General features: G+C 43.9%; 1 protein-coding gene across 1 annotated transcript in view; it reads right to left on the bottom strand.

Moving 5' to 3' along the window:
• LOC147889059 (Tetratricopeptide repeat (TPR)-like superfamily protein) overlaps positions 1-18,692 on the bottom strand; it is a 247,182-nt gene that overhangs the window by 146,368 nt on the left and 82,122 nt on the right. The window contains exons 9-10 of the mRNA XM_087392741.1: positions 10,430-10,498; positions 10,036-10,092 (exon numbers count right to left, since the gene is read on the bottom strand). Of these exons, the coding sequence (XP_087248867.1) occupies positions 10,036-10,092; positions 10,430-10,498 (126 nt within the window). The remainder of the gene's footprint in view (positions 1-10,035; positions 10,093-10,429; positions 10,499-18,692) is intronic.

The following is an 18,692-nucleotide window of genomic DNA, read 5'->3' as shown; positions in this document are numbered from 1 at the left end:
GAGAAACTAGGCTGAATCTGCCCCAGCTTGAGGTATTTCTCCAGTTGCCTTCGCACCTCGGCTTCTTCTATAAAACTTAATCTATAGGGAGGCCTATTTTCAGGTTCTGCCCCTCGGATAAGTCCAATCTTATGCTGAACATTCCGATCTCGAGGCAACCCATAAGGCAACTCATCCCTAAAACAATCAGAGAACTCCTCTGCTATCTGATCAGCCAACTTGGCCATCTCCCCATCTTGGGTAAAGCCGATGGACCATCAGTCGGCTCTACCAGGCCTGTACAAAGAAACAAAAACTCTTCTTGAGTTTTTTGAAGTTCCATAACCGAAACTAACGATCCCTAAGGTAAATCCTTTTCACCTCGCAAAACATATAGCACATCATTCATCTTGAACTGATAAATGTGCTTTTTCCAATCTATGGCTGGATTCTTCTTAGAATGCCAAGCCCTACCCTACTTCTTGTCATTTCGAAATCAAGCTTCTCTGCATAGTCCTGAATTTGAAGTTCCAACTAGGTAAACCCTTGGGTCCCATACTTAAGTTGAACTCCCATCTGCCATCCTAACTGTATATGCATAGTCAGATGGACTAGTTTTTAATTTCAGCCTCTTTATGAGCTTGGACTTATTTACGTTGTGCATTGACGTGTTGTGCATTGACGCTGAGTCAAACAACACGACGACGTCGTGATTGGCCACTTGCCCCTCATCTTAATTAACTCCGTATCGCTAAAGGATGTATACCCCGTTGCTATGGGGTTTGATAGGATATTCCAATCTCTATATGACCCCGGGTTTAAATGTCTTGGCTTTCACTTTTGGGGTCTCAAGTCTTCTTTGAGAGACAAGACTCTTCTTGGGCTATCTTGGTTCGACAACACTTAGTTGAGTACTGCTCTCCGGATGATGCTCTCTTTTCACGCTTCAGAACTATGCATGCTTCTGTGGATACCTCTCGGAAGATATTGGCGAGTATTGCAGCATGGCACATCTGGGGAGCAAGATGCACAGAGGCATTGGATGGATCTCAGGTCCATCTCTCTCACACCATGGCCACTATCTGGACTAACACCATACATACTTTGATGGCTAGTTGGGCGACTGCATATGGACCTTCCCGGGCAGGAGGATATTCTTCTTAGGGAATGGAGGGGCTCTCCCTTCTTCTCTGAGTCTCTAGCAGGATTGCCTCTTCCTTGGTTTCTTCCCAGTTTGTATTGAGGTTCTCTGTTTTGTATCCATTACAACAAGCAGTGAAGAAGGTGCCTTTGCAATGGACAAGTGAATGTGGAGAGGTTTTTGAAGCAGTCAAAGAGATTGTTGGAAGAGTGTCAAGTGTTAAAGCTCCTGATTTCGAGAAGACTTTCTATGTCAATCCTTCAGTAGGGCCAGATGCATTGGGAGCCATTTTATTGCAGCAGGGAGAGCAATCAAGGTATATGAGGCTTGTGTTTTTTGCTAGTAGGGTAAAAAGTGAAGCAGAGAAGAAGTATTCATCAGCTACTGAATTGGTATTAGCCAGCTTTGTATTTGCATGTAGAAGATTTCGGAATTATTTATTGCCTCATTCTTTTGTGGTACTTACCAGTTGTACTCTGTTGCCACAACTTGTGAATGGTATTAATTTTTCACGAAGTATGGTGAGATGGGTAACAGAAGTGCAGGAGTATACTTTTACTTTCCTGGTAGAGAACTCAACCAGAGCAACCCTGGCCGATTTGCTTACTTACAAAGATACTCCTATTTTAGTCAAGGAAGTGGAAGATCATACTGAGAGAGTGCAGGAAAAAAGTTTAGAAGACAGCTGTACCTAGTTCTTTGATGGTTCTTACAGGAAGAGTATTGACAAAGCAACCGGTGGAATGGTTGTCTATGATCTTGATGGTAAGGTAATTCGGAAATCAGGTTTTCCCTTGAAGGTAAGCAGTAATAATGAAGCTGAATATGCTGCTTTAGCTGAAGGCTTGCAATCATGTTTGAAGATGGGAATAAAAAGACTGATCATAAAAGGTGATTCAATGCTGGTTGTAAAACAGATTCTGGGGGTGTGGAAGATAAAGCATGAACATTTAAAGAATTGGGTTAGCATTGTTAAAAAGTTACTCAGACATTTTGATGCATGGTTGTTACAACATGTGGACAGAAACTTAAATCATGAGGCACATGATGCTGCTTGTGGAGAGGAAAATGTTCAAGTGTGTGTAGTAAAAGTTCAAGAATCTTTGTACAAAGGGAGAGAGTATCTTTCGAATGTGGAGGCTTTCTTGCTCACAGGAAAAGTGCCAGAAGAGGTTCCGAAAGAAAAGAGGTATAGATTTGTTAAGACTTGTGAGCCTTATTGTCTAATTGACGATGTTTTGTATATGAAGGGTGCAGATTTAGTTTTGAGAAGAATCCCATGGCAAGCTGAGATCATGCATGTGCTTGAGGCAAATCATGAGGGGATTTGTGGCGGACATTTCGCATTCAAGACAATGCTAAGAAAGACACTAATGGAAGGGTATATCTGGCCCTCTCTACAGAGAGATATAAAGCATTGGTGCAGATCCTGTTTACAATGCCAACAGATGGGAAGAAGAGTGTTACATCTAGAGTTGAGAAATCTCATCATAGCATACAACATATTCGAGAAGTGGGGGATTGATGCAATCAGTCCACTTCCCATGACTTCAGGAGGAAAGTGTTACATTCTCACTGCGGTAGAGTATCTTTCAAGATGGGCAGAAGCACGGGCAGTTGCTTCAGTCAATGCTAAACAAGTTCATATATGAAGATATATAGATTTGGAATGCCTCTGGAATTGGTAAGTGATAAAGGGCCTGGATTTAGGAGTGAGTTGGTTGACTTGTTGTGTGATAAGCTCAGAATTAAGCATAGATATGCTACTCCTTATTATCCTCAGTGTAACAATAAGAATGAATATTTCAACGGAGAGTTGATTAATATGATGAGTAAGATCATGAAGATGCATGGGAAAAGCTGGGATCAAGTTGTGCCACAAGCATTGTGGGCTTACCGAATAGCAGTCAAGGAAGGTACACACTTTTCTCCTTTTCATCTTGTATATGGAAAAGAAGCTATGTTGCCATTGGAAGTAGAAATTCCAGCTTTGAAGTTGCTCATGAAAATGGATGAAGAACCTAACACCGAGTATGAAAGAAGGTTGGTTGAACTACAGGAAGCTCAGCTTCATAGAATGAAAGCAATTGAATACTATGCTCAGACTCAGGAAAAGAATCAAATGAAAGCTAATCTGAAGTATAAGGATAAGAACATCAAAGAAGGAGACTTTGTATTAAGATATGACAGTAAACTGGATAGTACTTTCAAGACTAAATTTGTGACAAAGTGGGTGGGTCCTTTTAGTGTGTTTAAGAAGTATCTTATCAGTTGAGTGATTTGGATGGAAGTTTGCACACCAATCGAGTGAATGGGTACCGGTTGAAGAAGTATGTGATAAGAATAATGCAAGTGTTAACATTTGGACCAGTTGTGATGGAAAAAGATGCATCCAGTGAAGTTTTGACTGAAAATATACTTACTGCAGTGCAGTTTATGTTGGCTTCAAGCTGTCAAAAATGAATGTTTGCAGCTTTTTGGTTGGGCTAATATGATAGGATAAAATCTGTATATATTTTTCTCCACATAGATTGTGCATGAGGGTAGACACTGAACACATGATAGTGTTAATTTGCGGGTTGTGTGTGAATAAGCCAATGTAACTGGCTGCACATGTAAAAGACCTTTTTATTTTGAACTTTAAAGACTAAAAGTTTTTTTGCAGGGACTTATTAGGGAAACGATGAAATGCAATGTGGTTGTACCAGACCTCCAGAGCAAGGGTATCCAGTGTGTGGTCAAGTGAATGTTTTTGGGGTCATGTAAAGTCAAGTCGTGAAGGGTTTTTTTATATTTTCCTGAGTCACTGTGGTCTTATATGTTATGGGAATTTGATGTGTTCTGGTGCCCATGTCAAGGGGCTTTTCATGTGTGTATATGGGGGAGCATGCAAGCTTTAATGTGCATGCTAATGTGTGTGGGAATTGTGTGACTAGAGGTCCAAAATGTGCATTTAATGTGATTTGGGGGAAATGTCTTGAGAGTGGTAAAATGTCACTAGTGAGGTGGCAGATTAGGCTGAGGTGGCTGGACTGATTGAGAAGGCATCGTGCTCATACATGTGGCTACGTAATAGAAGAGGGAAGCTTCTGGTTGATGAGCAAGCATGGTACGTGGAGTCTTGGGCTGGCAGATAAAGGAGAAGAGGGACGAGCTGTACAGGGAGCGGGTGCGATGGTGGGAGGCTCCTAGAGCGAAGAGGAGAGAGCAGCGCAAGGATCACAGCGGTGTTGATTGAAGGGCTACACCGTAGGAGGGGGATTCCGTAGATGAAAGAGGCTGTGTGTGTGTGCATAAGCGAAGGGCTGAGCGCCTATGAAGAATACGGGCTAGTACGTGGTGAGAAGGGAGCTTTGGGAACAAGCATAGCCTTGCATCGGATGGTGTGCGTTGATTGAAGGCTGGAAAGAGCCGTACGGCTGGTACGGAATCTGAAGCGTGGGTTTTGTACGGGCTGCAGTACGAGGTTGTACAGGGTGTATTTGTTAATCAGTACGGGCTGGTAGTACGGTGCCTTGATTAGAGGCTGAACAGGCACGTACGGGTCATTAAAGATGTCTTCTACGAGCTGTACGGAAGATGGTCGTCATTAAATGCAGACTGTACAGATTACTGTGTGGTTGTACGGGCCTGCTGTCATACGTATAATTGTACGGCTGCTTGTACGGGGAATATACCTGCAGGTTTACAGATGATGGTACCCGCCAGTTCTTCTTTTGAACAGCTTGTGGCCTAGGGAGTCGTGCTGGCCATTGAGCAGTGGGCTGTGGGTTCATAGTGTTCTGAGGCTGACTGCTTTCTGAGTTTTTTTTTTTTTTTTTTTTTGGGGGAAAAGTGCAGTTCTAAGTTCAGTTTGTTTCGGGTTGTGTAGTCTTTCCCCTCTTTCAAAGAGTATGGGTGTATTCTAGTCAGATTGTGTGGGAGGTTGACTTGTTACTTGCGTGCTCTGGATACCCGCTCTAAAAGTCGGTGCATAAGCTCTACCTTGAGAGCTACCACATTACAGTACTGATCCCGGGGAAGTCCTGAAGATACGATTTTGTCTCTAGAGTTGGATTCTGAAGAAGTGGATATGATTGTATGGGGTCAGCAGTAAAGTATTGAGTCATTTTGTGTTTGTCTGAGGACAGTCCTGTGTTTCTTTTTTTTTCACATCAACGGTTTGGATTTTCAGATGCTTGGATTGGAGCGGCCTTCCTTTACAGATCATCCCACAACCAGGTTCTGATTGGAAGGGTAAGAGGTGACAGGTTTCAGATTTCCAGATCAGTTCGTCAGGGATGCCCTTTAGCCCCCTTCCTCTTTCTTTTCGTGGCAGAAGCTATGAGTATCTTCCTTAGATCTCACGCGGAGTTTTTTGGGCTGAGATTGCCCTTGAGACAGGAGCAGGAGCTTCTTGACTATCAATTGGCTGATGACACTACTATTTTTATTGAGGCCTCTTCGTAGTCACTTGATTCTTTCCGGACAGCCTTGGATATTTTTTGCTCACCTGCAGGGGCACACATTAACTTGCATAAATCCTTTGGCTTTTGGATCAATGATGAGGACACTCCAGGCTGGGGAGTTGACATTGGCTTTTCCTGGATTCAGAGGGGTGTTCCTATCAGTTATTTGGGATGCCACGTAGGATTGCACATCTCTCCAGCACAGCAGTTTGCCCCAGTACTAGAAACTATAAGGAAAAAACTCCTTTTTTGGAGCTCTGCCAAACTTGACCTTGCATCTAGAGTCGTGGTACTGAACCAGGTTCTCTTGGCCACCTCCTCGTTTGTGTATTCTTGCTGGTACCGGTCTAGCGATTGCATCACTCAGCTCATCTTACCAGTCAGGAATTTTTTATAGAGCGGACTTGATGGGACAGCAGATGTTGCAGCAAGGGTGGCCTGGGAGACCGTTATTCTCCCTACATGTGAAGGGGGCCTTAATGTCATTGACCCGGACTTGGAGTGCAAGGCATTGCTTTGTAAGGTGGTGGTGAGGGGACTCATGCCTGGGCAGGAACCTTGGAAGGATTTCTTTTTTGGACGCATACAGGCTTGCACACCAACCTTGGGAGATGATTGGGTGGACAGCCCTCGCTGGATTTTCACTTTCCCCCCTTCTCAGATCTCCTGCCTCTCCTCTCATGACTGCCATCCAGAAAGCTTGGGGGAGCTTCAGGAACACTCTTCGAAGGATTCCACCTTCTACCGTCGAAGAGATTGATAAGGAGCCGATCATTTGGAATGATAGTATTCTTGACGAGCATGCCAGCCCACTGGGCACTTCCCATTACATGCAGTGGTCTAAATGGGAGAGAGGCCCCGCTTACACAGTAGGCACTTGGAAAGCTTTTATCAGGCTCCCTAAGGATCAGAGACTGCAGTCCGTGAGTCACCTCAGAGGGGTAGCACGCACGATTCAGCAAATAGGTGCAGCCATCCCGGTGGAATGGACAGTTGAGTTGCCTATTACTTCCACCACTTGGATGGGGGCTTTTTCGAGGACATCACTTCCTTTACAAGTGATCGCTCTCCGAGGTCTCAAGGAAGACGCACTGGTCTTTGACGTTGGGGATGGAGGCTTACTCTCTATATCCGAGGATGGCATTCTTCTTGAGGTTGCCTTTCAGCCTGTCAAGATTGCTGGTTTTGTGGACCATGGAGCGGGCTTGCAGTGGTACTTCGACCCCGACCCTCTGCTCTTGGCCTTGGGATCCTGGAGGTTGTGGTTATATGGAGCTGCACCTATCAGGTGCTTGCAGTGGGACCCAAGAGAGTGGGAGTGGATAGATCATGGGCACCGAGAGAGGGGGATTCCCTTCTTTCGTTTCACAGTTGGTAATGCCAGGAAATTTCAGCTGAACAGTAGATATTGGATTCCCTCCAAAGCCCCCCATTGGAAAAGCTTCTTCATCACCGCAGATTTGCATAGAAATTTCTCGAGGAGGCTCTGGAAATCCCTCAGAAATAGAAAGATTTTGGCTTTCTATTCATGGAGGGATTGCAGTGAACCTGTGGGGATCACGATTCGGGGCTGATCCAACTTGTCCTCGATGTCATTCTGTAGAGGTGTCAGTGCAACATTGCCTTTGGGACTGCAGTCAGGCGAGGACTGTTTGGAAAGGGGTTGCTCGGATACTCAGCATCTTTCACACTTCCCCTTTCTTCATGACTTGGGGCTCGGTCGCATGGTTATCCCTTACCGGGCCCCAGGTGTTTTATGAGGGTGAGCCTTCTTCTTGGGCACTCTCGGTCCACCGGCAGGTGATGTACCACTTACTCCCTTCAGAGCTTCTCATGTTTCAGTGGACACCTCTTGGGAGATTTTGGCTAGCATTTCCTCTTGGCACATTTGGAGAGCCAGATGTACTGAGGCCTTGGATGGCACCCAGATACACCCATCACAGGTGTTCACGGGTATTTCGACTGACACGGTTCACACTTTGATTGCCATATGGGCTAGCATGCAGGGCCCTTCACGGGCAGCCTCTTCTAGAAGGACTACATTTCTTCGAGTTTGAAGGGGTTCTTCCTTTTTCTCAGAGGTTTCCACCGGATTGAGATGGCACTATCAGCCTCAATCCTTTCTTTTTGGCTCTTGAGCTTTTCGTGCATTGCATGATGTATCCCATATGGAGCTTGCTCTAACGGTTTTTCTTTAATACTTAATAGAAGTCTCTTTTTGCCAAAAAATATATATATTACAATATTTCCAACACTCCCCTCTAACAAGAATGTCCTCAATCTCCAAGCTTCAAACTTTTCTCTGAGAGGGCGTTGGTGAATAGGTTTGCAATGTTCTAATATGTAGGATAGTAGAGCAACCTATCTCTCTTCCATGTAACCTCTCTCTAACATAATCATAATGGATCTCAATGTGTTTTGTATGTGCAAGATTCATAGCACTCTGACTGTCAGTGAGTATAGCAGTAGATACCTGCAATACACCACAACAATATGCCATCAATCTCTTGATCCATACACAATCAATTGTAGTTGTGAAATATGCCTTGACAAGATGAACAATGGATTAATTCTTCCTGAACCAAGAAATGCATGAGCTGCTAATAAACGATGATTCTAAATAGACAAGAATGCCATCCATGAATCTCATAGTACATCGGGCATCTAAATGCAAAGTGCTCCTATGTCTCAACCTCTTGCTTATCACATACGTGTGGGATGCCCTATGCTCGTCCATCTTAATCCATAACCGATGAGAGGATATTCAAAATTGTGCAATCAGGATCCTCAACGCATGCAGGAGATGAATCCGTGTATACAATAAGGCCCTCCACTGAGATCAGCAAGCAGTGATCTTTGTAGAACTTTAGTTTTACCAAAAGCTCATCTGGTTCTAGCCAAGACCTCTACGTGTGGAGTTGTAGGAGGTCCTCTCTGATGACTTGATTCACCTCATGATAGGTGAGTGGAATGGATGGGGCCTCAAGGCTACACTGAAACGGTGGCAATCTGTCCATATGGAGTCCCAGGCGTGCAAACCATATGTGCGTCTAAGCATATACTAGTTCCTCAGACCTGCCTCTGCTTCTAGTGCCAAGATGAGCTTGGCCAGCCAAGGTAGCATGTGCCATCCTAATGTAGTCATGCCAAAGTTACATGGAACCAATCTCTCTCAAATAGGTCTGTCCCCCAAAAGAGACTGCCATACATCCGAGCTGGGCAAACAAGATAGTCAAATAGGACTTGGTCATGTGGTTCTGAAAGTGCGACTGAAAGAACTGGCGCTGAGTTTGCAATTGTGACATATGCTCTGCTCAATCCAGCCTCCATTGCTGGTCTCCTGTGAAAATTGGGCTTGAAAAGAGAACCCCCAAGTACGTATAGGACGCAACAACCTCAACTAGTGCCCCGTCAAACATGAATTGCTCTCAATGTGCAGCTGCCCGAGATGTGTTTGAAGATCATGGCCTTGGTTGCTCGCGATGTGCTGAAGATCATGACCTTCATTTACCAAGGTTGACCTTCAGATTATGTGTCTCACAAAAAGTCTGAAATGCATCTAGTGTCCCTGGAGACCCTCGGCTGAAGAAGAGAGTCAAACCAAGGGATCTGAGATCTAGCCAAGGGTGATCCTGCTCCGCCTAGTGTCTTGATGAAAGTTGAGCTCATCAATGTATAGGCCAAACAAGATCAATGATAAAGGACAACACTGATTTACCCCAACTGTGCTCATGATCTCCTCTATTCGCCCAGTTGCCATCTTGACTGTCTGATAGAATCACAATGATATGCTGTCACTTGGGAACAATGACTGACAATCACCATAGCATTGTGAAAGCAATAATGTCTATCATACTCTTTTAAAGAAGAGAGGATTGGCCAATCAACCTGAAAGGGAGGATAAGGTGACAAAGAGAAAGGGACGCAGCAGAGGGGCAGGAAGCTAGATAGCATTACTGACAGCGATACAAAAATGGGAGGAAAGTGTGCAAACTGACCTTTGCTTCTATGTCATTCTTAGTAATCTGGCAAGATATTATACACACCCTCATGGCCACTTGGAGCAAAGTTGAGGGCTCATCTTGCACAGATGAGGCCAAGAGAGCGCGAGAATGGGACCATGGTTTATTTTTCACTTACACTACCACAGGGCCTCATGGCAATTTCACTCTCCGGATTGGTTACAATAGCCACCCCTTCTTTGTACTTTGGTCACACTTGATAGAAGTTCACTTTTTTGCCATAAAAAGAAAGAAAGAAAGGTATGCAAACTCAGGAAGAGCTGAAGCAAGATAAACCTTACCTCCTGGAATGCTAGGCATAAGCCATAATAAAGTTTGACATAAACATAAGTTTCCTAACATTTGTACTCACAGAGCATCATGCATTTGTTCAGAATTACCTATGATCTTTAGACTTTTTATTAACATATAACAATGAATAACCAATGTACCCCACAGACCCTACCTCTGACAGTCGGTTCAAGCGCTTGACAGCCATACTTGTGTGTCCTAGTCCAGCCTCCTGCAATACTAGGCCATCAAAAGTGTTTTAGATCTGAATTGGTGCCTTAATCATGATGTGAAACACAATGCATGTCAACTAAGATTCTGAAGTAAATACGATCAGAGAAGATTGAACTAGTAATCGAGAACAAACAAAGAACTTATGAGATCACATAAAAGTTGCCTCTCTGTTGCTTCCTGGATCTACCAATAACAGAACATCGCCACTAACCCTACATCTCACCCTACCCGCAACAACAGTATTTTTCCCGTACAATTCCTCATGACACTGGTAAACGATTCAACAAAAGAAATCTTGCAGGCAAACCATAGATGATCCACATGAGAAAGCATGCCTCGACTATTCGTATTGAGTCCCTTATGAGTGCCACTGCATCATTTACATTTCCTTGCAGCCGTATGACCTGAACCAATAAATTGTCAAATTACTATATTACATCACATCAGCTGCTTATAATTTCCAAAATACCCTCCCCCACCAAGAGCAGGGGAAACAAAAGAATTACAAAGATTCAAAAGGAAACAGTATAAACAGCCCTACTTCTCATACATCATTTGGAAAACAAGAAACTATAAGACTGCAAGCCAAATCCAGTTCAAAGACGTGAATCTACATAAAAATCAATTGTTAAACACAGCTGCAACGAAACACTTTTGTGCATTTGTAAACACGTGCAAATCAAATATATGAAACTTGGTATGTATTTCTCTACTTCCACCAGCAAATCGAAAGGGCATCGAAGTTGTAAGCTGGTGCTCTTTCATACATACAGACATGCATGCATCAATCAAAGCTTTCACTAAAATAAAATAAAAAAGTGTGTGGGCACTCTGGACTCTCTCGAAAGCTAGAAATCATAGAGTCTTTGGCGATCCAGTCTTTTCTCCTTTTGTTTTTTTCTGTAGTTCTTCGCAGCAATCACTCTTCGATTGTTTGCAAACTCATTGCATAGATCAGGATGTATATTTGTCCTACCTGGACATTTTCGCTTGATGTATTATTCTAGCTTGCCAGTTTTTTCTTGGATAGCTATCTTGTAATATAAAGCATTCAGAGTTTTCACCCAAAAAAAAGTGTGTGTGTGTGTGCAACAATCTTTTTTTGACTGCTTGCAGACTCGCTACATCGATCATGATGTATTTTAGCATATACAGAGATTTTCAGCTGATGTAATTTCTAGCTCCTCGCTTTGAGGTGGCTTTTCTTGTAATATAAACAATCATGGCTTTCACTAACAAAAATGTGTGTGTGTGTGTGTGTGTGTGTGTGTGATATGCGGTGTGTGTGTATATGCATGGGGTGTTGTGGTGGAGGTGTGTGTGTGTGCAGGGCTTGGAGGTGAGCGATGGAGGAGAGGAGGTCGGTGGTGAGGTCGTGAGGGTTGCTGCTCAGCCTCTCTGAGTCCCCGTACAGGTCCGTGTCAGGACTTCGTTCAGTTCCGCCCCTTGTCCATACAGCTGTACGGACGCCGAGCTGTACGGACGCCGTACAGACAGTGCTCTTCTTCCCGGTGAAGCCTCGCCATATCTGCTCATCGTTCCTTCCGTACAGCTTGCATCGACTTTTTCCTTGCCTTCCGTCCTGCTCCGTACAATCTGCCCTGCTGTTCTGCGTCAGCAGCCCCTTCCCTTTCTGTATTCCGTACAGTTTCTGCGTATTTTCTCGCCTTCCGTATGATTCAACCCCCATAGTCCTTCTTCCATACATCCGTACAATCTGTACCTTCCATACAGTCCATACAGCTTGCATTTCCATCTCGTTCACTGTCCGTACAGTTCTGCTATGCTTCCACCTCCTCATCAATCCCACCCTGTTTTCCTTCATGGAAGATCAGTTCAAAAGCTACTCTCGCAAGGAGTCTTCCCGGGACTCCAAAAGATAGTAAGTTGATTTCTCTTCTGCAGATTCTGTAGATGCTCACTATGTTTTTGACATGCTTAAAGATGAATTTCATCACAGCCGGAAGGAGTGGGCCAAACCTCCCCCGGCCATCAAATATAAGTTGAAGCTGCCTTCATTGGTTGCTCCTCTTCGAAAGTTCTCTCAGCAAGCAATTATCATTTTTTTCCCAGGAAAGTTACCTTCAGCCAATGATGTGGCCCAGTGGGTTCAGGCACTGTTGGGAGGTTGCTTTGTTGAAGGAGTATATTTTGCTTCCAGGGGTTTTTATGAAGTGCATTTTTCGGATGCTTCATACCGTCAGCAGATATTGGAGATGTCGCCCTTATTCTATGGCAGACAAATGGTACATGTCATGCCATGGTCGCCAAATAAGGATTACCAAAGCCTCATTCGACATCACTGCCCTGTATGGGTTGAGGTAGTGGATTTTCCGGACTATATGAGGGCTGAGTTACCAAGTTTGGCAGCCACTTAGGGGCAAGTTGTATGCCCACCCCGCCCTTCGGGTAATCGCAATCGTTTTTGCATTCTTTGGGATACAAATCACCCAACCCCTCCTTCCATTGCGGTTGAAGTGGAGGATGTTCCCCTCAGTGAAAAATACTTTGATTTGAAATGGGGAGTTTTTGCAGGTGCTTGTTTCACATGCCATAAGTTTGGCCACCTAGCTTCACAGTGTCCTGCAGTTCTGCATCAGCTCCCACCTACAGCTATTGCTCCAGAAAATACTCCTTCCCTTACTTATACTCCGGGGTCCAAGGCTATGCCTACCAAACTGGGTGATGTTGCATCCAAATCTGTCCCTTCCAAAGAAAATGTGGTTCAGGTTTCAGCTAAGCAAAAGGATAAAGGGAAGGGCAAAATTTCAGAATCTCATGCCCCTACCCAGGGTGCCTGGCAGCAACCCAAAAAGGTATTCGCTCTCAAACCACGTCCGTTACAATCTCGCCATTGGGATGCTTCAACCTCTACCCCTGGTCAGACCTCTACCCCTGCTGACAGCCTTGCTTCTCAACTGTGGGTTGAGGTGTTAAAAAGGGGCATCCCAGTTTGTGGCAATGCTGAGGATCATAGAGCTAATGATCCAAGAGGCCAGGTGGATGTTGATGTCATGGCTGAGGCCTGACAGCTTATATTTTACTTTGCTTTTGGTTTGACTGTACATATCTTCTATGTCTACTTCAATTACTTGCATTACATACAATGTTCAGGGTCTTTGTAATGTCAATAAGTGGAGACTTTTCTGGCATTATGTACATAGAATGCATCCCGATGTGATCTCTTTACAGGAACACAATCAACACTTCTTGGCTGGACAGCAAGGCTACTATGCTGGTTATGATATTTTTTATGCTGGTACAATGCACTTTTCGGGGGTCTGCATGCTGGTCAAACATGATATGCAGCCCACGGTTGCTTACAATGACCCTCAGGGTCGATGGATGGCGATCAGGTGCATCTAGCAGGCTGATCTCTATGAAATAGCACCTGTTTATGCTTCACAAACCTCTATGACTAGAGCTGAAATGTCGGACTCCCTTAAACAATATCCATGGCTGTCCAATGCTTTTTTGTGTGGAGACTTCAACAATTCGCCTGCCACTCAAGATAACACAACTCATCGTTCTCACATGATCCTCACTGAGCTCCGACATTGGGAAGATATGCTCTCATCCCTGCATGCAGAAGATTTATGGCTCTTAACAAGGGACAGAGATATGGGTTATACATATCATCACAATGCCTTTACTCATTACTGGGCTCGACTTGACAAATGGTATTTGTTGCATGCTCACCAGTATGCTGATTTTACATGTACACTTTGGGTTGATCATTCCCTCTTGCTCTTTGATCATTTTCTAGTATGCTTGACATTATCAATAGCACGTTTGACAGATGATATGACTTTCTTTGGTCATCGCCTGCTCCATGTTAATAGTGCTTATTTGCTTCATCAACAATTTCAGAACATGGTGAGAGTGGCTGTCCGTCCCCTCCTCTTACATGCTCAGGAGGATATGGATTTTGCTTGGATCAGCCTTGCTCATCGCTTACAGGCTGTTATTCAAGATTATGGACGGAGTTACATGGGAAACTACAGGCTCAAGCTGAAATGGGCTCAGTCTCACAAGCAGCAAATGGATGCAATCAGTTCTCATAGGCAGCTTACCTCTTCTGAGCAGGATTCTTGTGCTTATGCGGTTCATATCATCCACCAAAATGATCTTTGCAAATTAAAGAAATGGCAAATCCGAGCTCGCATGAAACCCCTTTTGGATAAGGGCTGTTCCTCCAAAGCCTTTTTTAAAAGTCTTCATGCGGATAGGCGAAAGGAGGATATTTGCAGGATCAAGAAAGATGATCGCACTTGGACCACTTCCAAATCAGAATTGGAATCGCTATGTTCTAGTCATTTCCAGCATCTCCTTTCTCTTCAGCCTGATCATCTGATGCAGGTGGATACAGCTAGGTCTCAATTTCTTATGCATGTCCAGCCCATTTTGTCTCGGGAACAGGCTCATGCATTGGAGCAGCCTTTTATGCTCAGTGAATTGGATGATGCTTCGAGTCATCTACGCAAAAGCAGCTCTCCTGGTTGGGATGGATTGACTGTCAAATTTTTCCGCGCATTTTGGGGTGATCTCAAAAACACTCTTCTTCTAATGATCAATCATGCTTGGGCAGAACAATCTCTTCCCCCATCCTGGAAACATGGCCTAGTCAAATTGATTCCCAAAAAAAGCTTGTGTGAGACCATGGCTGATTGGAGGCCTATATCTCTCATGCCTGTTATTTATAAACTCATTGCTAAAATGATTGTCCTCAGAGTTCGATTCTTTTTGCAAGCAGGACTTCATCCTAGACAGTATGGGTTTGTCCCCAGAAGGCAGATCACTGACAATATCTCTAATGCTTTGCTTGCGATTGAGTATGCCAAATACTCTAAACAAGACGTTCTCATTCTGCAAGTAGACATTGCGAAAGCATTTGATACTGTCCACTAGGATTTTATCTCTCAGACTATGCATAAATTGGGATTTGGCCCTCGACTCGTCCATATCATATACTGGCTCTATTCTCAGGCCACAGCGCAGTGCTTGCTTGGTGGTGGGTTGTCAAGAACTTGGACTATGACCCGCTCAGTGAGACAGGATTGCCCTCTTAGTTCTTTATTGTATGCCATTGCCACCCATCCGTTATTGTTGCATATGGACTATCTTGCAGATACACGACAGCTTCATGGCTTGCAAATTCCAGGGGCACAGTCTTTTCTTGCACAGGCATATGCTGATGATTCATACTTTATGCCCAGGAATTCTCAAAGTGACCTTTCTCACTTGATGCATACACAGAATGACTTTGGCATAGCTGCTGGACTGCAAATCAATTTTCAGAAATCAAAACTTCTAGCTTTGAAAGAAGCTAATTGGCATGCACTTCTCTGGCCAGGTCACATTATCTCTTCCCACACTATTGTGAGGCATTTAGGCTACCCCATTGGCTGGAATATTACCCCGCAACAACAGCTCAAATGGGTGCTTCAAAAGATCAACAAGAAGCTGGAATACTGGCATTTGTCCACTTGGCCTTTACATGTTCGACTTCGGATAGTACAGTCCATCATTATGGCATACGTGCAATTTTATTTGCCTCTTCTTCCCTGGTCTTTCAAGCATTTGGCTTCCTATATGTCTCAGGCTATGGAGATATTTTGGAAAAGCAAATCTCATAAAAAGGCTTTGCGACTACTACCTATGCAGTCTATTTGTTCACCTAAGACTCATGGGGGGCTGAATATTCTCAATCTCCAGGTTCATATGTTGGCAAGAAAGAGCACTACGATTGCTGATTTTTTTCAGCAAAAACAGCCATGGGCTATTATGTTAGCAGCAATGTGTGGAAACATGGCGTCTCATGCATATGGGCATTGGATTACAGATCACTGGGAAGCAGTCATGACCACATTTCAGGGGAAAATTCCTGGTTGCCCTGTTTCTTATGCTTTTATTCATGATTGGAAGAGAATTCTCTCATATGCAAAATGGACAGGTGCTTCTTCTCATCATGGTAATTCTCTTCGTTTGGAGAGCATCCATTGGAGCAAGGTGTTTGAATTGCCTCTCGCTTTACAGGCACCTATTAAAGCATACAATCTCATGAAATTGGGCATAAGATTTGTTGGCGATGTTGTGGATCAACAAGGTTGTATGCTTTCATTTCCACAAGCTTGCAGGACATTCTCCTTGGGTCTACATCATAGGTCCATTTGGAGAACTCTTTCAACTATGTTGCAGCCATTTGTTCCGGTCCCTCCACTGTTTGTACAGGACAGATTACTGGACTGGAAATTGACTTCCTTACCTCCTGCTACTCATACGCTCTCAATGCACAATCTGACCTCCTCGAAGGTCTACAGATTTCTTCTTCCACCGCCATGGATTGATAAGCATGCCAACACTCTTTGGAATTTGGATAGGCCTCTATCTTGGTGGCAATCACGACTCATGAAAATCTGGAAAGCCAAATTGCCATTGCAACAGAGGTTTTTCTTTTGGAGATGTATAGTGGGAGCTTTTTCCATTGGGGCGAAATTGGCAGCACGCCGCATTGCTTCCCCCTCCTGTCCCCGTTGCTCTCATCACTGTGAAACAGTTCCTCATCTATTATGGTCTTGCCCACACTCTCGCATATTGATCACTCGTATTTCTCATTTGCTGCGGCTTCGGTTTCCCTCCATCAGATTTGGGAAACTTTTTTGGATGTTTGGATGCCTCTCATCTTAGATGTCTCCATTCCTCCTCTTCTTTCATTGGACTCGCTTTTGGGTACTATGGACCATTTGGACTCAGAGACTGCATTCCAGGATGGGTCAACAGTTTCCTCAAGCATATATTTTCTTCAGAATGTCCCTCAAGCAATCCTTATATGACAGTTTTGCTGCAAGGGACTTGGATGCTACTAGCCTTGAAGTGTTCTCTATCTGTTTTTGAGTTTTTCCATTGGGCTCTAGTTTGGAGTCTCATGTCAGTGTGTGGGAGATATCCCATCTTGTAAATTTATGAGAATATAGATACACTGGATTTTACCAAAAAAAGTGTGTGTCATTGGGAGATTTGTAGGGAAGATTCCTAGATGCCCTTTCTCTACTGCTCTGATACTGGACTGGAAACAAGTGCTTTCTAAAGTCAAATGGGCTCCTAATAATCATTCGGGGACAAACTCAATGCGGAAAGAAAGTATTCATTGGAGGAGTGCCATCTTTTGACACTCCACTTGCTTTACAGGAACCGGTTAGGGCATATAATCTCATGAAATTGGGAATCAGATACATCAATGACGTGGTAGATGATCATGGCCATATCTTATCTTTTCCTCAGGCCACTGCCACTTATGCATTGGGAATGCATCACAGATTGATATGGAAGAAAATTGCTGATCTCTTGCATCCTTTTCTACCTATTCCCCCTGTGGCTGACACAGACAGGCTTATGGATTAGCAATTGTACCCCTCTGCTACATGCTCTCGTCCTATTTCTCTGCCTATTTTGACCTCCATCAAAGTCTACAAGCTTCTTCAGCCTGCCCCTTGGACAGCCTGCCCCTTGGATGCATCAATATGCTAATACTCTGTGGCATATCAGGCGGCCCCTTTCATGGTGGCGGAAGAATCTCCGACTAATATGGAGGTGTAAAATGCCTTTGAAACAAAGACTTTTTCTTTGGAGATGCTTGACTGGCACACTGTCAGTGGGAATCACACTTGCCAAACGTCACATTGCTTCACCCACTTGCTTACGGTGTCACGCTCCTTTAGAGACTGTCCCTCATTTGCTTTGGCATTGCCAGTCTACTCGGAACCTCCTGGGGAAAATTTCAGATCATCTTCGCCTCCGTTTCCAGAGTCACATATTTGGGAAACTTTTTTAATTATTTGGCAGATTTAGGACGTCTTTATCTCAATACTCACTCTTTTTCTCATGGGTGAGATATTGGGCTCTTTGGACAATCTGGGAAGAGCATAATCTGGCATACTTGGGCTGTCAGTTTCAAAAGTCATATGAATCTTTTAGAGCCTCATTGCGGCAATCTTTATATGATGCCTGCCATGAGGGTGATATACATGCATCTTGCATTGAGCTTTTCTTTTTATGCTTCTAATCTGTGGAATACTCTCCATCTTGGAGACTTTCCCTCTTGTAAAGTTATGACATTATAAATACACTTATAAATACACTGCACTGGATTTTACCAAAAAAAAAAGTGTGTGTGTGTGTAAATTTATGAGAATATAAATATACTGCACTGGATTTACCCTTAAAAAAAAATGTGTGTGTGTGTGTGTGTGATGCTTGCCATAGATTTCCTCTTGGTTTGCATCATAGACCAATATGGAGGAAAATATGCTCTCTACTACAGCCTTTTCTCCCAGTACCTCCATTTGATGATTCACACAGGCTTCAAGATTGGAAGCTCATGCCTCATTTTCAGGGCCCTCGCCCCCTCTCAATGCAGAATATCACTTCCATGAAGGTTTATAGGCTGATTTTGCGTCCTCCAGTGGATTGCACAATATGGGAATGCTCTCTAGCATTTAAAGAAATCTCTTCCATGGTGGAAGTCCAATCTCAAACTGATATGGAACAGTAAATTGCCCTTGAAACAAAGATTGTTTCTTTGGAGATGTATAGTGGGGG

This window comes from Dipteris shenzhenensis, chromosome 21 (genome assembly GCF_047967505.1).
Source record: "Dipteris shenzhenensis isolate YYH24624 ecotype China chromosome 21, Dip_SZ_1.0, whole genome shotgun sequence".
NCBI lineage: Eukaryota > Viridiplantae > Streptophyta > Polypodiopsida > Gleicheniales > Dipteridaceae > Dipteris > Dipteris shenzhenensis.
Note: the sequence above shows the minus strand (reverse complement) of the source record. Positions and strands in the feature narration are given on the sequence as shown.